The following is a 16,916-nucleotide window of genomic DNA, read 5'->3' as shown; positions in this document are numbered from 1 at the left end:
TCAAGCGATTCTTCTGCTTCAGCCTCCCAAGTAGCTGGGGTTACAGGCATGCGCTACCACACCCAGCTAATTTTGTACTTTTTAGTAGAGACGGGGTTTCACCATGTTGGCCAGGCTGGTCTCAAACTCCTGACCTCAGGTGATCCACCCGCCTCAGCCTCCCAAAGTGCTGGGATTACAGGCATGAGCCACCACGCCTGGCCAGTTAGTGATATTTTTAATGCAACTGTAATTTGTTACCTACATTCATAATTGAAGGAAATATTAAATTTCAGTCAAAGGCCAGTGGCTCACGTCTATTATCTCAATTTTTAAAAAAAAAATTTGGAGAGGCTGAGGCAGGAGGATTGCTTGAAGCCAGGAGTTTGAGACCAGCCTGGGAAACAAAGCAAGACCCCCATCTCTACAAAAAATAAAAATAAATAAATAATAAATTAGCTGGGTACAGTAGCATGTGCCCATAGTGCCAGCTACTTGGGAGGCTGAGACAGGGGTATCACTTGAGCCTGGGAGTTTGAGGCTGCAGTGAGCTGTGCTCGAGCCACTGCATTCCAGCCTGAGCAACAAAGTGAGACCCTGTCTCTAAACAAACAAACAAAGTAATAATACGTTTCAGTTAGAGGTTAATGAAAATAAAGACAATTTTTTTCCCACCTCCTGGATTCTTTCTGTGGACCTCAGGTTACTCTTCCCTAAGTTGTTTTTTTTGGTTTTGGTTTTTGTTTTTTTTTAAGAGACAGGGTATTGCTCTGTCACCCAGGCTGGAGTGCTGTGGTACAGTCGTAGCTCACTGCAGCCTTGAACTCCTGGGCTCAAGGGATTCTCCCACCTCAGCCTCCTGAGTAGCTGGGACTACAGGGGCACACCACCATACCCAGCTAATTTTTTAAAACATTTTTTGTAGAAATGGGGTATTGTTCTGTCACCAGGCTTATCTTGAACTCCAGGGCTCAAGCAATCCTCCCGCCTCAGCCTCCCAAAGTGCTCAGACTACAGGTGTGAGCCACCATGCCTGGCCTTCTCCCCTAAGTATTGTTGGCCTCACTTTCCCAACTAAAATAGGAGCTCACTAAGAACAAAGGCTGTTCTTTCATCTAACACTTAGTACCTTGAAAGAGCCTACCACACAGTAGGTCACGTGTTAGTCTGTTAGGTCTTTTGGATTTTCTAGGTAGACAATCACATCGATTGCAAATGATAGTCTTTCTCTTTTCAATCTTTGTATTTCTTTTTTCTTGTTTTATTGCATTGACTGAGATCATCAATGAAATGTTGAATAGTAGCAATGATGGAGGGCACCCCAATCTTATTATGCTCAATACTCATTAATTTATGCAATAGGAATGTAAAGTACCTACTGCGGGTCAAATCCTGCACCTGGAGATAACAGTGTAACACATTTGAGATCTTTTCCTGTCCACTGAAATGCCTAAGCAGTAGCAGGATTTCAGTGAACATAACAATGCTGAGAATATCACCAAATTCTCCAGACTTGCTGAAGTGCTCCTTTGGGATCCTGGTTCCCAAAAAGTATGGATATAGGTCCCTGCTGGTGGCCCCAGGTTCCGGGCCATCGGTAAGGTTGGGAGCTGCAGACTTTCCCAGGACCTCTGCAATGTGAAGCAGAGGCAAGCACCCGGGGAGACGACTGAGCGATGCCTCTGTAGGGGAAGGGATTGGGGAAGGCAGCCAGAGGATTGAGCCAGGCCAGGGCCTTGCCTTAGCAGGGCCTGTTGAGGTCACCACCTGTCTGCACTAACGGTCTAACTACAGGCAAGACCAGATGTTAAGACAGAGGACTGCGACTTCCAGGTGTGCAACTAGGGGACAGGGTACTTGTTCCCTTTTCCCTTCCTCAACCAGAGGGGAGTGAACACAGAGGAGGGGCTGTTGGGAGCAGTCCCCACATCCTCTCCACTCTGTCTAGCTGGCCCTGAGGGAGGAAGAGAATTTTTAATAAAATATAAGGAAGTTGAAGTTGAAAATGGACCAGACTATGCCTTAGGAACTGGCATGGGACTGTTGTAATAATACATGACTGAGAAGTCAGGAGATCTGACCAAAATGTTTTTAAGAAAGTCTGCTGGCCAGACGCGGTGGCTAATGCCTGTAACCCCAGCACTTTGGGAGGCCGAGGCAGACGGATCACGAGGTCAGGAGGTCGAGACCATCCTGGCTAACACGGTGAAACCCCGTCTCTACTAAAAGTACAAAACATTTAGCCAAGTGTCGTGGCGGGCACCTGTAGTCCCAGCTACTCGGGAGGCTGGGACAGGAGAATGGCATGAACCCAGGAGATAGAGCTTGCAGTGAGCCGAGGTCGTGCCACTGCACTCTAGCCTGGGTGACAGAGCGTGACTCCGCCTCAAAAAAAAAAAAAAAAAAAAGAAAGAAAGCCTGCTGCAGGCCAGGCATGGTGTCTCACGCCTGTAATCCCAGCAGTTTGGGAGGCCGAGGCAGGCGGATCACTTGAGGTCAGAAGTTCAAGACCAGCCTGACCAACATGGAGAAACCCTATCTCTACTAAAAATACAAAAATTAGCCAGGTGTGGTGGCAGGCACCTGTAATCCCAGCTACTCAGGAAGCTGAGGCAGGAGAATTGCTTGAACTCAGGAGGCAGAGGTTGCAGTGAGCCGAGATCATGCCATTGCACTCCAGCCTGGGCCACAGAGTGAGACTGTTGCTGGGTGGAGTGGCTCAGGCCTGTAATCCCAGCACCTTGGGAGGCCAAGGCAGGCAGATCACCTGAGGTCAGGAGTTCGAGACCAGTCTGACCCACATGGTGAAACCCCGTCTCTACTAAAAATACAAAAATTAGTCAGGCATGGTAATGTTGGCCTGTAATCACAGCTACTCGGGAGGCTTGAGGCAGGAGAATTGCTTAAACCCAGGAGGCGGAGGTTGCAGTGAGCCAAGATCGCACCACTGCACTCCAGGCTGGATGACACGGTGAGACTCCATTCCAAAAAAAAAAAAGAAAAGAAAAGAAAGCCAGCTGCCCAGCAGAATTGGGGAAAGCCGAGTCAGTTGAAGCGGACAGTACCCCTATGGGAGGCAGAAGAATGCACCCCCCTACCAAGATATCCATATCCTAACCCCTCCAAACCTGGACGTTGCCTTAAGTGGCAAAGGGGACTTTGCACATGTGACTACGTGAAGGATCCTGAGCTGGAGAGATTAGCCTGGATTATCCAGGTGGATCCCATATAATCACAGGGCTCCTTAGAAGGGAGAAGGCGCTGTGACCATGGAGGCAGAGGTCGGATTGAGGCAGCCAAGGATCACAGGCACCTCTCCAGCCGGGAAAGGCAAGGAACACACTACCCTGGCGCCTCCAGAAGGCACAGCCCCACCCACACCTTGATTCTGGCCCTGTAGGACCCATCTGAGACTTCTGGCCTCCAGGGCTGTAAGATAACACATTTGTGTTAAGCCACTAGGTTTGTGGTGATCTGTTACAGCGGCATGAGGAAACTAACACAACCCCAAGGAGGTGAGCCTCTCCCCACAGCCTTGACCCAACCGGAAGGGAGAGGTGTGCAGAAGACGGCTCTGCAGGATGTTTGGGACAAATGGTCTCTAGGGGAAGACAGAAGCTAACAGAACTGATTCGACTGTGTGAACAGGGTGCTGGGAGGGCCCACAGGGGAGGGACTTCAGAGCTGGGCCTGCGCCTGCGGGGCCGTAGGAGTTGGCCAGGAGCAAGGTGGCCCAGGACAGGCAGGGGCTGCACGCGGGAAGGCTCCCTCTTGCCAGTACCATCCCATGAGCAGCCTCAGCGCCCTCGACCAAGGGAAGTCCTGAGGGCTGAGAGGTTGCTCATTCGTTAGAGCGTGCTGCCCACCCTCCACCCCTGCATGGCAGAAACTGTGCAGGGCACGAGGCCAAGGAATCAGGAGACCCAGAGGCAGGGGTGGCCCGGAGACGGTGGGAAGGAGCAGAAGCTCCCCGAAAGGGGTTGGCGGGGTGGATTCGCCCCGCTCCAGCCGGCGGCGGAAGGAAGTGGTTCCCCCGCCCACTCTTCCCTTAGGCTGGCTCGGGGCAGGATTCTCGTGATCCGCGATTCGGCCCCACGGACGGGACCTTTGTAACTGCGGGAGGCCCAGGACAGGCCCAGCCTGCGGGGTGGGAGGCAGCCGGGATGAGGGAGGTAGGGACGAACGGGTGGACTGACCACAGGCAGGGACAAGGGGACTGAGACCCAGGCCGAGGCCTAGAAGCCCGCCGACCGTTGGGGGTCTGCGGGCTGTGGGGGCGGGGACGGGGGCGGGGACGGGGGCGGGGGCGGCCCGGGCGGGGGGCGGGGCCTGGTACGGTACGGGGCGGGGCGGGGCGGGACAGGCTTGGCCGGACCTGCTCTGAGGCTCCCAGTCGCAGCGGTGACCGCGGGCGGGTGGGGCGCCGGGTAAGTGCTCGGGCCGGGCGGGGGGCGTACCCCGTTTGGCGTGCAGCCCTTTCTACAAGACCCCCAGTGCCCGATCCTTCCGAGAAGAGGGGACCCCCCCGCATCTCCGCTGTCCAGGCCTCGCCGCGGAGCCCCAGCAGGACCCCAGTCCTCGGTTCCCCTCGACTCTGGGGTGTCCCAGCGCGGGCGGCGCGGGCGGGCAGTGCTTCCCCTCGGCGGGGACTGGAGTCCATGGGAGGGAGACGCGGGAGACGCCGGCCCTAGTGACCCCCCAATCCCAGAAAGTTGGTGGTGCGCGCCGCCCTGGGCCAGGTGTCTTCAGTTATTCACACTCCGCGCAGCAGCCGCAGGTGACCATCGTCGTCTCCCTCTTAACAGGTGAAGAAACCAAGACGCAGAGGCCAAGCCCCTTGCCTTGGGTCACAAAGCCAAAGGAGGCAGAGCCAGAACTCACAACCAGGTCTGTGTCCCCTAAGTCCTCGGATGCATCGTCCCTGCCCCGCTGCCCTCCCGAGAGATTGTGAGAGAGAAGTAGGGGCAGAGGCAGTGCTGGGTGTCCCGGGAGAAGGCTGCAATGAGCAGGCCCAGCCATCCCTGACGGAGGAGCCCCGGGGCAGCAAACCCTTCCCTAGAAACACTTTAAAAGCACCCACCTGTTGGAGACAGAGATGCTGAGGAACAAGATTGGGGCCAGGGTAAACGCCAAGACAGAGGGGGAGAGCAGTTCCTCACTGGAACTCCCTCCAGGAACATTGCCCCCACCACTTTTACCAGTGCTGGGTGTGGGGGATCTTGCAGGCTCAGCTACGTGACTTGGCCTGTCTGTGCCTCAGTTTCCGCATCTGTCCCATGAGGTTAAGCATGTACCTACCTCGCAGGATTGCTGAGAAGATGACATAAGATGCTTGGTGTACAGGCTTAGCCCCTGGCACCAGGTTACTACCAAAAGTTCATGGTTCCAGGGCCTCCTCCACCCTCCGTCCCGCCCCTCTGAGAGTACTTCTCTGTCCTGGGCACCTTTAACTTCAGGTTGTTCAGGGCTATCTGAGATCTGAAGGATTTCCGGACAGCCCCACCAGCAACTAGGAGCTGCTTGAGTAAGACCAAGGCGAGGGGGCGGCAACTTCTCTGGCTCTGACTCCCCAGAGGGAAAGGCTGATAAGGGCAGGGTTTTGAAAATCTCTGGGCTGAGGCTTGCACAAGGTTCAGAGCTGCTCTGTGGCTCCTGCCCTCCCTGACACTGGTTTAGCAAGAAGGAGAAAGCCAGAGTGTTCTTGTCCCCAGACTTGATCCTTTTCTAGTCACTGGGGCTTGGGCCCTGGGAGCTGTCATCCACCACCCCCCTCCTCGTCCCTTCCCCGCAGTCTAGGCTAGCGACAAGTTCTAATCCAAAGCATATCCTGAATCTGGCCACTCCACCCCCTACTTCCACCCTGAGTCCAGGCCCCCAGCATCTCTTGCCACCTCATCACGCTTGACCCCTCACTCCCATCCAAATCCCCAGCATCGCCTACCAAGCCCTCTCCATGATCAGGCCCTGTGTGATTATTCTCGATTCTTCTCTCCAGCCACTGTCCTCTCCACTGCTGTCCCCAGCCGCCGCCTCCTAAGTTCTCCGCTCTCTCAAGGGCTGTGCACAGTGCACGTACTCTTCCTTTTCCCGGGAATGCTCTTCTCTGCAATCTGTGACATACTCCCTTGTAATTCAGGGGACACCATAAATGTCGCGTTGTCCCTGACCACCCCACCTAAGGAGACCCGGCCTGCTCCCTGGCCCCTTACTCTGGCTGGCTAGCTGGCTTCCCAGTGCTTAGCTGGGGGTGTGGTCTGTCTTGTATATTTCCTTGCTTTCTTGTTTGTCTCCCCAGGTAACATGTCAGTCTACCAGGATCCTGATCTTGCCCTTGCCTCTTCACCTTGGATTTCCCAGAACCTGGGAAATCAGTGCCTGGCACCTAGGAAAGGCTCAGATACTTTTGTACAGTTGCAGGCAATGTGTCAACCATCAGCCTATTTTTCTTCTCACTGCTTGACAGCATTTTTTCTCCCGTTTCTACATAGACTTCAGAATTATCCCTCCCAAGAGCCCACTGTCTTCCTCAGCTTTTCCCTAAAGTAGGGCTTGAGGGTTGAGGGCCACTTCCAGGTGTTAGCCGTACTATTCAACTTAGCTATAAATATCATTGTCCATATTGTGCATGTTTTTGGCTATCAAATGGCTTCTTGGAGATACAGCTTCCTAACCAAGGTGTGCAAGTCAAGGGTGGGATCATTTTGGAAGCACTTACCTCTTGTGACCAGGTAGCTATTTAGAAAAATCATCCCCAGGAATGTGTGCACATTTCTCTGCAGCTCTGCAAGCATTGGGTTTTATCCTTTTTATTTGTTTTGGCTAGTTTAATGGAGAAGGGCATGGTAGTTTTAAATTTTCTGTTGCTTGAATTACTGAAGCTGAGTGTTTCTCTGCATGTGTGCTAGTTCTAGTTCCTGTCTTGCAAAGGAAGGAAATCTCTAGGGCACTGTAATTTTTCCCTTCACCTCATCTTGTGGTGATAGTTCCCCTTGAGCCTCTCTCGTGAGAGCAGGTTGAGAATCCCAGGGGGCTGGTATAGGGACATGCAAAGCTGAACTCTGCTGGGTCCAGAAGCTGCTCTGCCAGTCAACCAGTGAGAAAGTCTAGGAGTCCCTTGCACCCTCAGTGTGTAACTGTGGGGAGAGAAAGAACCTTTTTAAAGTTTTCTTGAAAGTTTATTTCAAAATAATTTTTTAGAATTAGGCCAGGCACGGTGGCTCATGCCTGTAATTCCAGCACTTTAGGAGGCTGAGGCAACGGATCACTTGAAGTCAGGAGTTCGAGACCAGCCTGGCTAACATGGCAAAACCCCGTCTCTACTAAAAATACAAAAAAAAATTTTAGCTGGGCGTGGTGGTGGGCACCTATAATCACAGCTACTCAGGAGGCTGAAGCAGGAGAATCACTTGAACCTGGGAGACAGAGGTTGCAGTGAGCTGAGATCATACCACTGCATTCCAGCCTAGGCAACAGAACGAGACTCTGTCTCAGGGGAAAAAAAAAATTATAGAAGTTACATAGAGGGATCAGGTGCAATGGCTCATGCCTATAATCCCAACACCATGGGAGGCTGAGGCAGGAGGATCACTTGAACTCAGGAGTTTGAGACCAGCCTGGATAACATAGTGAGACCCCCCTTTCTACAAAAATTAGCTGGACTTGGTAGTGTGTGCCTACAGTCCCAGCTACTCAGGAGGCTGAGGTGGGAGGATCCCTTGAGTCCAGGATCTTGAGGCTGCAGTGAGCTCTGATTGCACCACTGCATTCTAGCCAGGGTGACAGAGTGAGACCCCACCTCCAAAAAACAAAACAAAACAAAAAAAAGGGTGTGCGGTGTTATTTATTGAAGCACTGGGGTGGGAGGAGATTGGAAACAATCATAAGTGTCCATCACTAGTAGGATTAAACACATTCCTACAGAGGACTTATGTGCAGCCGTGACAAGGCGTGCACTTCATACAGGACACACTGGCATAGAACCACCTCTGAGATACCGTGTTAGTCTTCTGTGGCTGCTGTGACGAATGGCCACAAGCTTGGTAGCTCAAGATAACACACATTTATTATGCTACAGTTCTGGAAGTCAAAAGTCCACAATCGGTCTCAGTGGGCTCGAGTCAAGGTATGGGCAGGGCTGTGTTGCTGCTGCAGGCTCTGGGGGAGAATCTGTTTGCTTGCCTTCCCAACTTCTAGAGGGGCCCACATGCCTTGGATTGAGGCCCCATCCTCCATCTTTAAAGCACTGAATCTTCAGATCTTTCTGACTCCAGCCTCTGCTTCTGTCCTCACAATCTCTTCTTTCTCCTGCCTCCACTTATCAAAGACCCCTCTGATGACATTGGGTTCACTAGGATAATCCAGAATCATTCCCTCCGTCTTGAGAGCTGCAACTTAATCATGTCTGCAAAATCCTTTTTGCTATGTAAAGTAATATACAAGTTCAAGGATTAGGGCATGTGCAACTTTGAGGGGGAGCATTATTTTGCCTACCACACCCTAAAGGGAAATAAGGTTCAGAGCAGTATGTGGGTTCACATTTGTTTACAAAAAAAAAAAATAGAAGGTGGGGGGAGAGTATCTACTCATGTGCTTGTGACGGCATAGAATACTCTAGAAGGCGACGTAGGAAACTGGTCAGAGCGATCACTTCTGGGAAGGATAATGGGTAGAGGGAAGACTGACTTGTCATAGAATATCTTTTTGTATAATTTAAATTTTTTACTACATGCATAGATCACCTATGTTAAAAATAATATTTTAAAGTAATGTCTACTCATTGTAAAAGTTCACGCCTCCCAGAAGCAGAGAAGGAAAGCCCCATACCCAGATCACTCCCGTTTCTTCCAAAGATAACCACTGCGAAGAGTGATCCTTATGGACCAAAAAAAAGGCATCTGTATTTCTTTTGACTTAGATGGGGTCATCCTGTAGACTCTGCTGTAATGTGACTCCTCTGCTTACTCTGTGGCTGGCGTCTTTCCAGGTCCATATGTGAATACTCAACAGCACTAGCAGCTCCTGCTGCTTAGAGGTGCATTCACTGATGTAGCTGGTGGTGGGTGTTCAGAAGGTTTTACTGTTTTCAGAGCAACCCCAACACTGTAATGTCTGTCTTTTTTTAATTGGAGCGAAATTCACATAATGTAAAGGTAACCGTTTTAAAGTGAATAATTCAGTGGCATTTAGTACGTTTCACAGTGTGTAGCTTTCATCTCTATCAGAACGTTTTCACTGTTTTTCTTTGTATTAAAATTATAATATATCATTTTGCTTTTTTAAAAATACCTTGTTAGCTGCACAGAACATTTTCATCATCCCAAAAGGAAACCCCCTAAGCCATTAAGCAGTCACTCCCCATTCTTCCCTGCCCCCAGCCCCTGGCAACCACCAATCTGCTTGTTCTGTTCTGGACATTTCATATCCTGTTCTGGACATTTCATATCAATGGAATCATACAATATGTGACATTTTATGTCTGGCTTTTTTCACTTAGCATGGTATCTTTGAGGTTCATCTACATTGTAATATGTATCAGTACTTTATTTCTCTTTTTTTTTTTTTTTAGATTGAGTCTTGTTCTGTTGCCCAGGCTGGAGTGCACTGGCACGAACTCGGCTCACTGCAACCTCTGCCTCCTGGGTTCAAGCGATTCTCCTGCCTCCACCTCCCAAGTAGCTGGGATTACAGGTCCCCACCACTACGCCCAGCTAATTTTTGTATTTTCAGTAGAGACGGGTTTTCACCATGTTGGCCAGGCTGGTCTCAAACTCCTGACCTCAGGTGATCTGCCCACCTCGGCCTCCCAAAGTGCTGGGATTACAAGTGTGAGCCACCACACCTGGCCCCCTTCATTTCTTTTTATGGCTGAATAACATTCCATTGTGTGGATAGACCCATTTTGTTGATCCATTCATCCACTGATGGACAAGTGGGTCGTTTCCACCTTTTGGCTTTTAAGAATAATGCTGTGAAAGGCTATGAACTTTCACGTACAAATAAGTGTTTGTTTGAGTCCCTGTTTCAGTTCATTTGGCTGTATATCCAGGATGTATGCCCTCCTACATACACTTTGTACTTTACACTAATTTCAGGCACAGTTAAAACTAAACTAACTTAAAACTAATTTGTAAGAAAGGATTACAGAGCACACACCAAGATAGATGGCAGCAAGATGATAGATCTGGACAAATGTCTTCTTATTTTTCAGATCCAGAGGCAACAGGGACATGGCCACCTGGGACGAAAAGGTAATGGATTCTGTGGTCTTGCAGCATTAGAGGATATCCCAGCCTTGAGAGGATAATTCTGTTTGGGGTTTCAAACAGGAGAGGGGGAACCACCTATTCAGGTGTTTCCACTATACTGAAATATTTAAAATCACAATGATGAAAAGCTATAAAAGGACTTCACAAAACCTCCAAGTAGCCTGATATTCCACATCAGACCATTTGAATCCCAGCCCTGTATGTTAATAACTATGTGCTTTTTTTTTTTTTTTTTTTTTTTTTTTGAGACGGAGTTTCACTCTTGTTGCCCAGGCTGGAGTGCAATGGTGCACTCGGTTTCCTTATCTGGAAAATAGTGAAAAGATTATTTACCACCCCTGCCCTTAAAGGACTGTTGGGAAGATTTGATAATACAATGGTCTCAGAATGTTAGGCAAGTACTGAGCCCATACAGGGCTTGGGCACAGAGAAGTAAAGTCACTTCTCAAGATCACACAGCTAGAAACTGGCAGAAATGGGATTTTAGGCGAGGCATGGTGGCTCATGCCTGTAATCCCAGCACTTTGGGAGGCCAACGTGGGCAAGTCACTTGAGGTCAGGAATTCAAGACGAGCCTGGTCAACATGGCAAAACCCTATCTCTACAAAAATGCAAAAATTAGCCAGGCTTGGTGGCATGCACCTGTAATCCCAGCTACTGGGGAGGCTGAGGCAGGAGAATCGCTTGAACTTAGGAGGCAGAGGCACGGTGGCTCACACCTGTAATTCCAGCACTTTGGGAGGCCGAGGCAGGTGGATCACCTGAGGTCAGGAGTTTGAGACCAGCCTGGCCAACATGGTGAAACCCCATCTCTACTATTAGCCAGGCATCATGACACACACCTCTAATCCAGCTGCTTAGGAGGATGAGGCAGGAGAATTGCTTGAACTTGGGAGGCAGAGGTTGCAGTGAGCCAAGATTGTGCCATTGCACTCCATCCTGGGTGACAAGAGCAAAACTCCATCTCCAAAAAAAAACCAGAAATTGGAATTTCAACCTGGCCTGACTCCAGAGGAAATGCTTTCCTCCTGTATCTTATGGCCATCTCGAGTAGGAAATAGACTGTGTCTTTGCTATCTGAGGTGCAGGTTTGTTGGATTTGGGGGGCATTGGTTGTGAAGATTGGGGGCGAGGTAGAAAGGAAGTGTTGACTTTCACATCAGCTGTTCATCTTGAGGTTCTGGGGGCCTGACCAGGCCAAGCTGGTGAGGGCAGAGCAGGAAGCTCAGGGCAACAGCAGGGGTGAATGGGGCAGAGTCTGAGAAGCAAATGTGAGGGGTCAGAATGACCATGTGATGATGATGATGGTGATTGTGTATTTCATCAAATTGATGACCCTGGTAACTGTAAGAGTTAGGAGCCCCAGGAGCTCCAGGTATCCTTCATAAGAGAGTCAGCATGGAAGAAAGATTAAGTGGGAACTGTTCATGCTTTTCCTTCATTTGTAGTTCCCTATTAAATTAGCCAAACCAAAAAGAACATTTGGAAATGCTTAATGCTGATTAGACTATGATGAAACCAGCTCACTCGTACATATCACGGGGGACTGAGTCAATCCATGCACTGTTCTAGACACAAAATTTGACGATGTGTATCAAGAATCTTGAAAATAACCATATTCAAGCCTGATCATCTCACTTATGGGAAAAGAACCCATAAAAAAGAAAAAGTACAATTTATGGCACCATGTTTCTTAGCACATGAGACAACACTGTGCATGCACCTTATTTTATGTACTATGAAGAAAAAAAGCAAAACAAGCATGTGCTGCCATTTACTGTGATAAAAAGTAACACAAGGCTGAAACTGATCAATTGTCAGGCCCAGCCAGATTTCAGAGATGTTAAAATGTGAGAAAATGTGGTCTTAGGATTGGATTAAAAACCATCCAGAATGGTTAAAAAAACATGCAAAATGCAATAATGAGACCATTTGACTCCTTGTTAAGTTTCCTGGCCTCTGAACAGGTGCAAATCTGATGCATATAGTGGTAAAAAAATAAGATAGAAAATTGTCTGCTGTCTTTTTTTGTTTTGTTTTTTTGCAATAGGGCCTGATTCTGTCTTCCAGGCTAGAGTGCAATGGTGCAATCTCGGCTCACTTCAACCTCCATCTCCTGGGTTCAAATGGTTCTTGGGCCTCAGCCACCCTAGTAACTGGAATTACAGGCGTGTGCCACCATCTCCAGCTAATTTTTTTTGTATTTTTAGTAGAGACAGAGTTTCTCCATGTTGGCCAGGCTGGTCTCGAACTCCTGGCCTCAAATGACCCACCTGCCTCAGCCTCCCAAAGTGCTAGAATTACAGGCATGAGCCACCGCACCTGGCCCACTGTCTTTGATTATAATTGTAAAAGATATAGACAGGTGGGAGAGAAAGAGGTATATGGGTAGATGATACATAAGTTTGGTGTGCAGGGATTGTTATGAATTTATTTTCCTTTCTTTTGTTCCTCTTTTCACAATAGTAATAAATAGATCAAGGCTATAGGTCTGTTCATAGGGTAAATGGCAGCAGGTCAAGCTGGGGGTATGTATTTGAGTCTGGGGGTTCCAAATGAGGCTGGGGGTTGCAGGAACGAGTTGGTGGGGTGAGGACGGTGTCAGAAGCCCATACCAGGGCATAGAGACAGCAAGGGAAGTAGGGATTGAAATGCAGAACCAGGGACACACCTTGGGGAACTCCCAGGGCCTGGAACCTGGAGCCTGGAGCCTGTTTGTTGTCACACAGAGGCTAACCTGAGAGGATGTTGTCAGGAGGACATTGCTGGGGGGCTGGGGAAAGGGCCAGGACCACTTGTGGCAAATAAGCCTCTTACTGGTTTGAAGAACATGTTCCTTTTCATGATCTGCCCTTATGGAATTAATTGTGTTTTGGAAAAAGTTGTCTTAATGAGATTGCTTTTAGAGCTTGTCAGCTCTCCTCGTTTCTGAGAGGAAAACAGCTGTGTTAGGAGAGAAACTGGTGGGGTTTTGTAGCCATGGTGCAGACCTGGCTTGCAGTTCTGCTGAGATAGGCTCACCGGCCCTCCTCAGAGCCCCTCTCTGCCCGCTCCCACCTCCCAGAGCTTCAGTTTTCCTCTTTGTAAAATGGGAACGATCACACTACCTCACAGAGTTGAGGTGAGGGTTAAACAAGATTGCGCGTGGAAAACACTTAGCCAGGTGCCTGGCTCCAGCCTGCATTTAAGACATGGGAGCTGCTGGCTCTGTCATGAGGATGAACCAGCTTCTCAGCCCTCAGCTGACCTTGTTCCTCTGCGCAGGTGACTGCACTCAGCAGCCACCTCTGGGGAACTTAAGAGCCAGGTGTGTGTAGAAATCCTTGCAGCTCCTGGGCTCCTTTCACATGAGGCATGCAGAGGCCCCTGGTGCAGCTGGGGTTCCTTACCCACCTCGGCTGTACATTCACCACCGCAGCACCCAGACCACACCCAGATGGGTTGAATTGGAAGCTCTGAGCCCAGGACTCAGGTTTTGGGGTGCCTTAAAGCTGCCAGGTGATTCCAACATGCAGCCTGGCCTAGGCAGCCCCTCCCTCTGCAGAAGGAGGAAAGAGGGATAGCTGAGCTCTGTGTCCTGTGGTTTCCATGGCCAAAGCATCACTAGACATTGGCTCAGGTGACCTAGTCACACAGGTGGCAGCTCTTTATTTCTACCTGGGTAACTTTTTCTTTTTTCTTTCTACACTTTTGTAAAACAAATAACACAGCCCCTGCTCCTGGTTGACATGACTGATGTCACAGACTTGGACCAGACTCCCCTCTCACTCATTCCCAGGGAAATAGGCAGAGCGTGTCCCCCCAAAACTGTGCCTTTAAACCCAACCCATTGACAGGTCCTGAAATCCATTGAGTGGGCTACAGTTGACCTTTTAAGAAATGAAACAGGGCTAGGTGCAGTGGCTCACACCTGTAATCCCAGCACTTTGGGAGGCCAAGGCAGGTGGATCACTTGAGGTCAGGAGTTTGAGACAAGCCTGGGTAACATGGAGAAACCCCATCTCTACTAAAAATACAAAAAATTAGCCAGGCATGGTTGTGCACGCCTGTAGTCTCAGCTACTTCTGGGGCTGAGGTGGGAGGATCTCTTGAGCCCAGGAGGTTGAGGCTGCAGTGAGTCCTAATCATGCCACTGCCCTCCAGCCTAGGTGGCAGAGTGAGACCCTGTCTCAAAAAAAAAAATGAAATAGAATGAAATGGAAAATAAGAGCGTCTCACATGGTAACTCTAGTGCTAGTTATAGAATGTGTGTACACAAGTCAGTGTGTACTGAGAGGCAGGGTATGAAATGTGATTTCTTATTGAGAAACACTGCTCCAAACTTCCTTCCCAGCATGGGGCTTCCCCAGCTGTGAGGAGGGTGCAGGGCTGGGCAATGTTCATGAGGGGTCCCACAGGAGGAGGGAGCGCTGGGCTTGGCAGCCTGGGTTGGAATCCTAGCCTTGCTTCTCCCTGGCTGTGTGACCTGGGGCAAGTCACTGGCCTCTCTGTTCTCAGTCTCCTCATCCATAAACAGAGACATTGTAGTCCCCGCCTCATGGGCTTCTTACAGTATGTTAATGAAGGTCTTTGCACAGAGCTCAGAAAATATTAAAAAGCAGGTATTCTGGGGATAGTTGGAATGATTGCACTTCCTACTCCTGTAAATATGTCCCATATAGTCTGTATGCAGCCCTGCCATCATCTCACCAGGCTGACCGGCTCATCTATCAGGCAGGAGGGTTCCTAACCCTATAGAAAAAGGAGACAGTTGGGGACCATGGCTTTAGGGGAACCTGGGCCGCCAGTTAAACCCCTCAGCCTGTAAGCAGCCCCTCCTGCCAGAGCTGATCAGCTGTCACGGTGGTTGTTTTCATGAACCTCAGACTTCCTCCCCACCCTAGAGAAGGAAAAGTTTCTACACTTATTTAAAGACTTCCCTGATTTTAAAAATAGGCCTTCCTCAGAACACGGATCCCCTGGGGCAGGAGGGGAGAAGTGCTGGGGCAGCTGAGCCTGCTGCCTGGAGTCCTCTTGCCTCCCCACAGAGAAGAGATTTGCTCAGGGGTTTCATTCCGCCTTCCACCATCCAGGAGGTAGGTTCAACAGGAGCCTGTGGTCTGCCAGGCACAGAGATCATGCTGTGAACAGCTGGGCCACATGAGAGTGTGATGGGGAAGGCCTGGCCAGCTCCTGAGAGCTGAGATGAAGAAGAAGATAGAGGACAGGGTGAAAGGGGGTTGCACATTCTATGCAAAAGAAGTCACGTGTGCAAAGGTCCTGTGGTTGGAGAAACCAGCCAAGTATGAAAGGCTCAAAGGAGACAATGTGGCCAGAGTGGGGAGAGAGGTGAGAGGGAAGGTGAGAAGATGGGCAGATAGAGGCTAGATAGAGCGTGCAAAACAGGAGTAGGCTTCTGGGAGGCATTGGTGTCTTTTTTTTTTTTTTTTTTTTTTTTTTTTTTTAAGAGACGAGGTCTTGCTGTATCACCCACGCTGGAGTGCAGTGACACGATCACAGCCCACTGCAGCCTTGACATTCTGGGCTCAAGCAATCCCCCTTTCTCAGTCTCCCAAGTAACTGGGACCAGAGGCAAGCACCACCACACCTGGTTAATTTTTAGATTTTTTTGTAGAGATGGAGTCTCACTCTGTTGCCCAGGCTGGTCTTGAACTCCTGAACTCAGTGATCCTCCTCAGCCTCCCAAAGTGCTGGGATTACAGGTGTGAGTGACTGCACCCAGCCAAAAGTTTTAAATAAGGAAGTGTGTCAGGGTCCCCGAGACCCTGTGCCCAGCGTCAATGACTCACTAGGAGGACCCGTGGGACTCGCATGCAGACGTGCTCCTGGCTCAGATTAATTGCTGCAAAAGGATTGAAATTAAAATCAGTAAAGGGAAAAGGCACGTGGGGTGAAGTTCAGAAGAAACCTGGTGCAAGCTTCCAGAGCCTTCTCCTGGGTTGGGGGCAGAGGTCCTTGGGGTCACACTTAATTCCTCCAGCAGGGAGTTGTGACAAGATGTGTGAAGTGTTTGCAAGCAGAGCAGTTCCTTAGAGACCCAGTGCCCAGAGTTTTCATTGGAGCTGGGCACAGAGGTACCCTCTGCCTGGCACTTAGAAAGGTTCCAGACTCTCCAAAGGAAAGCAGGAGTTCAGCATAAACCATGCTGTTTCCACAAGCCGTCTAGGCACAGTGAGCTGCTCTTATCAGGGAATGGTGGGGATTTTCCAGAAGTCCAAGTTTCCAGATGCCAGTGGAGGCCAGGCAGGCCTGTCTGAGGAAGGCAGCCTTGGGACCACTGGGCTGGCCCTTTTCTGCACAGGGAGTGATGTAGTCAAGCTTGGAGGGATGCTCTCCTGCAGCTGATGGAGAATGCAGCAGGGAAGGAGAGAGCAGAAAGGAGTTGCGACAGCCTCCAAGTGAGGCAGGGGGTTGGCCAGGGCAGTGGCAGAGGGTGGGGGAAGTAGGTGGCAGATCAGGGGTCATTTAGTTGCTGAAATGCACCAGGCTTAGTGCTGGATAGGGCTATAGGGGAGGGTGAGTGAAGCTAGGACTGGAGACAGCTGCTCTGGCCCTGCCTGAGTGGCGTTAAGACCCTGGACCAGGAAGCAGCACACCTGGCTGCAAGTCTGTGGACTGTCCACTTGACAGGTGGTGGTTACCATGTTGCAGGCCTCAGTTTGCTCCTCTGCT

The 16,916-nt window shown here is 50.0% G+C and overlaps 1 protein-coding gene across 2 annotated transcripts in view; it reads left to right on the top strand.

Moving 5' to 3' along the window:
• Positions 1-4,335: 4,335 nt before the first annotated feature.
• Positions 4,336-16,916, top strand: part of HVCN1 (hydrogen voltage gated channel 1) — a 39,601-nt gene continuing 27,020 nt past the window's right edge. The window contains exons 1-3 of one of the 2 annotated variants that reach the window (XM_030821382.1): positions 4,336-4,406; positions 4,785-4,866; positions 10,187-10,226. In XM_030821382.1, the coding sequence (XP_030677242.1) occupies positions 10,206-10,226 (21 nt within the window). In that variant the 5' untranslated portion in view covers positions 4,336-4,406; positions 4,785-4,866; positions 10,187-10,205. Of the gene's footprint in view, positions 4,407-4,784; positions 5,515-10,186; positions 10,227-16,916 lie in introns of both variants that reach the window. The other variant, XM_030821383.1, reaches the window with a different exon arrangement.

Source organism: Nomascus leucogenys, chromosome 10 (assembly GCF_006542625.1).
Source record: "Nomascus leucogenys isolate Asia chromosome 10, Asia_NLE_v1, whole genome shotgun sequence".
In the NCBI taxonomy this organism is placed as follows: Eukaryota; Metazoa; Chordata; class Mammalia; order Primates; family Hylobatidae; genus Nomascus; species Nomascus leucogenys.
Note: the sequence above shows the minus strand (reverse complement) of the source record. Positions and strands in the feature narration are given on the sequence as shown.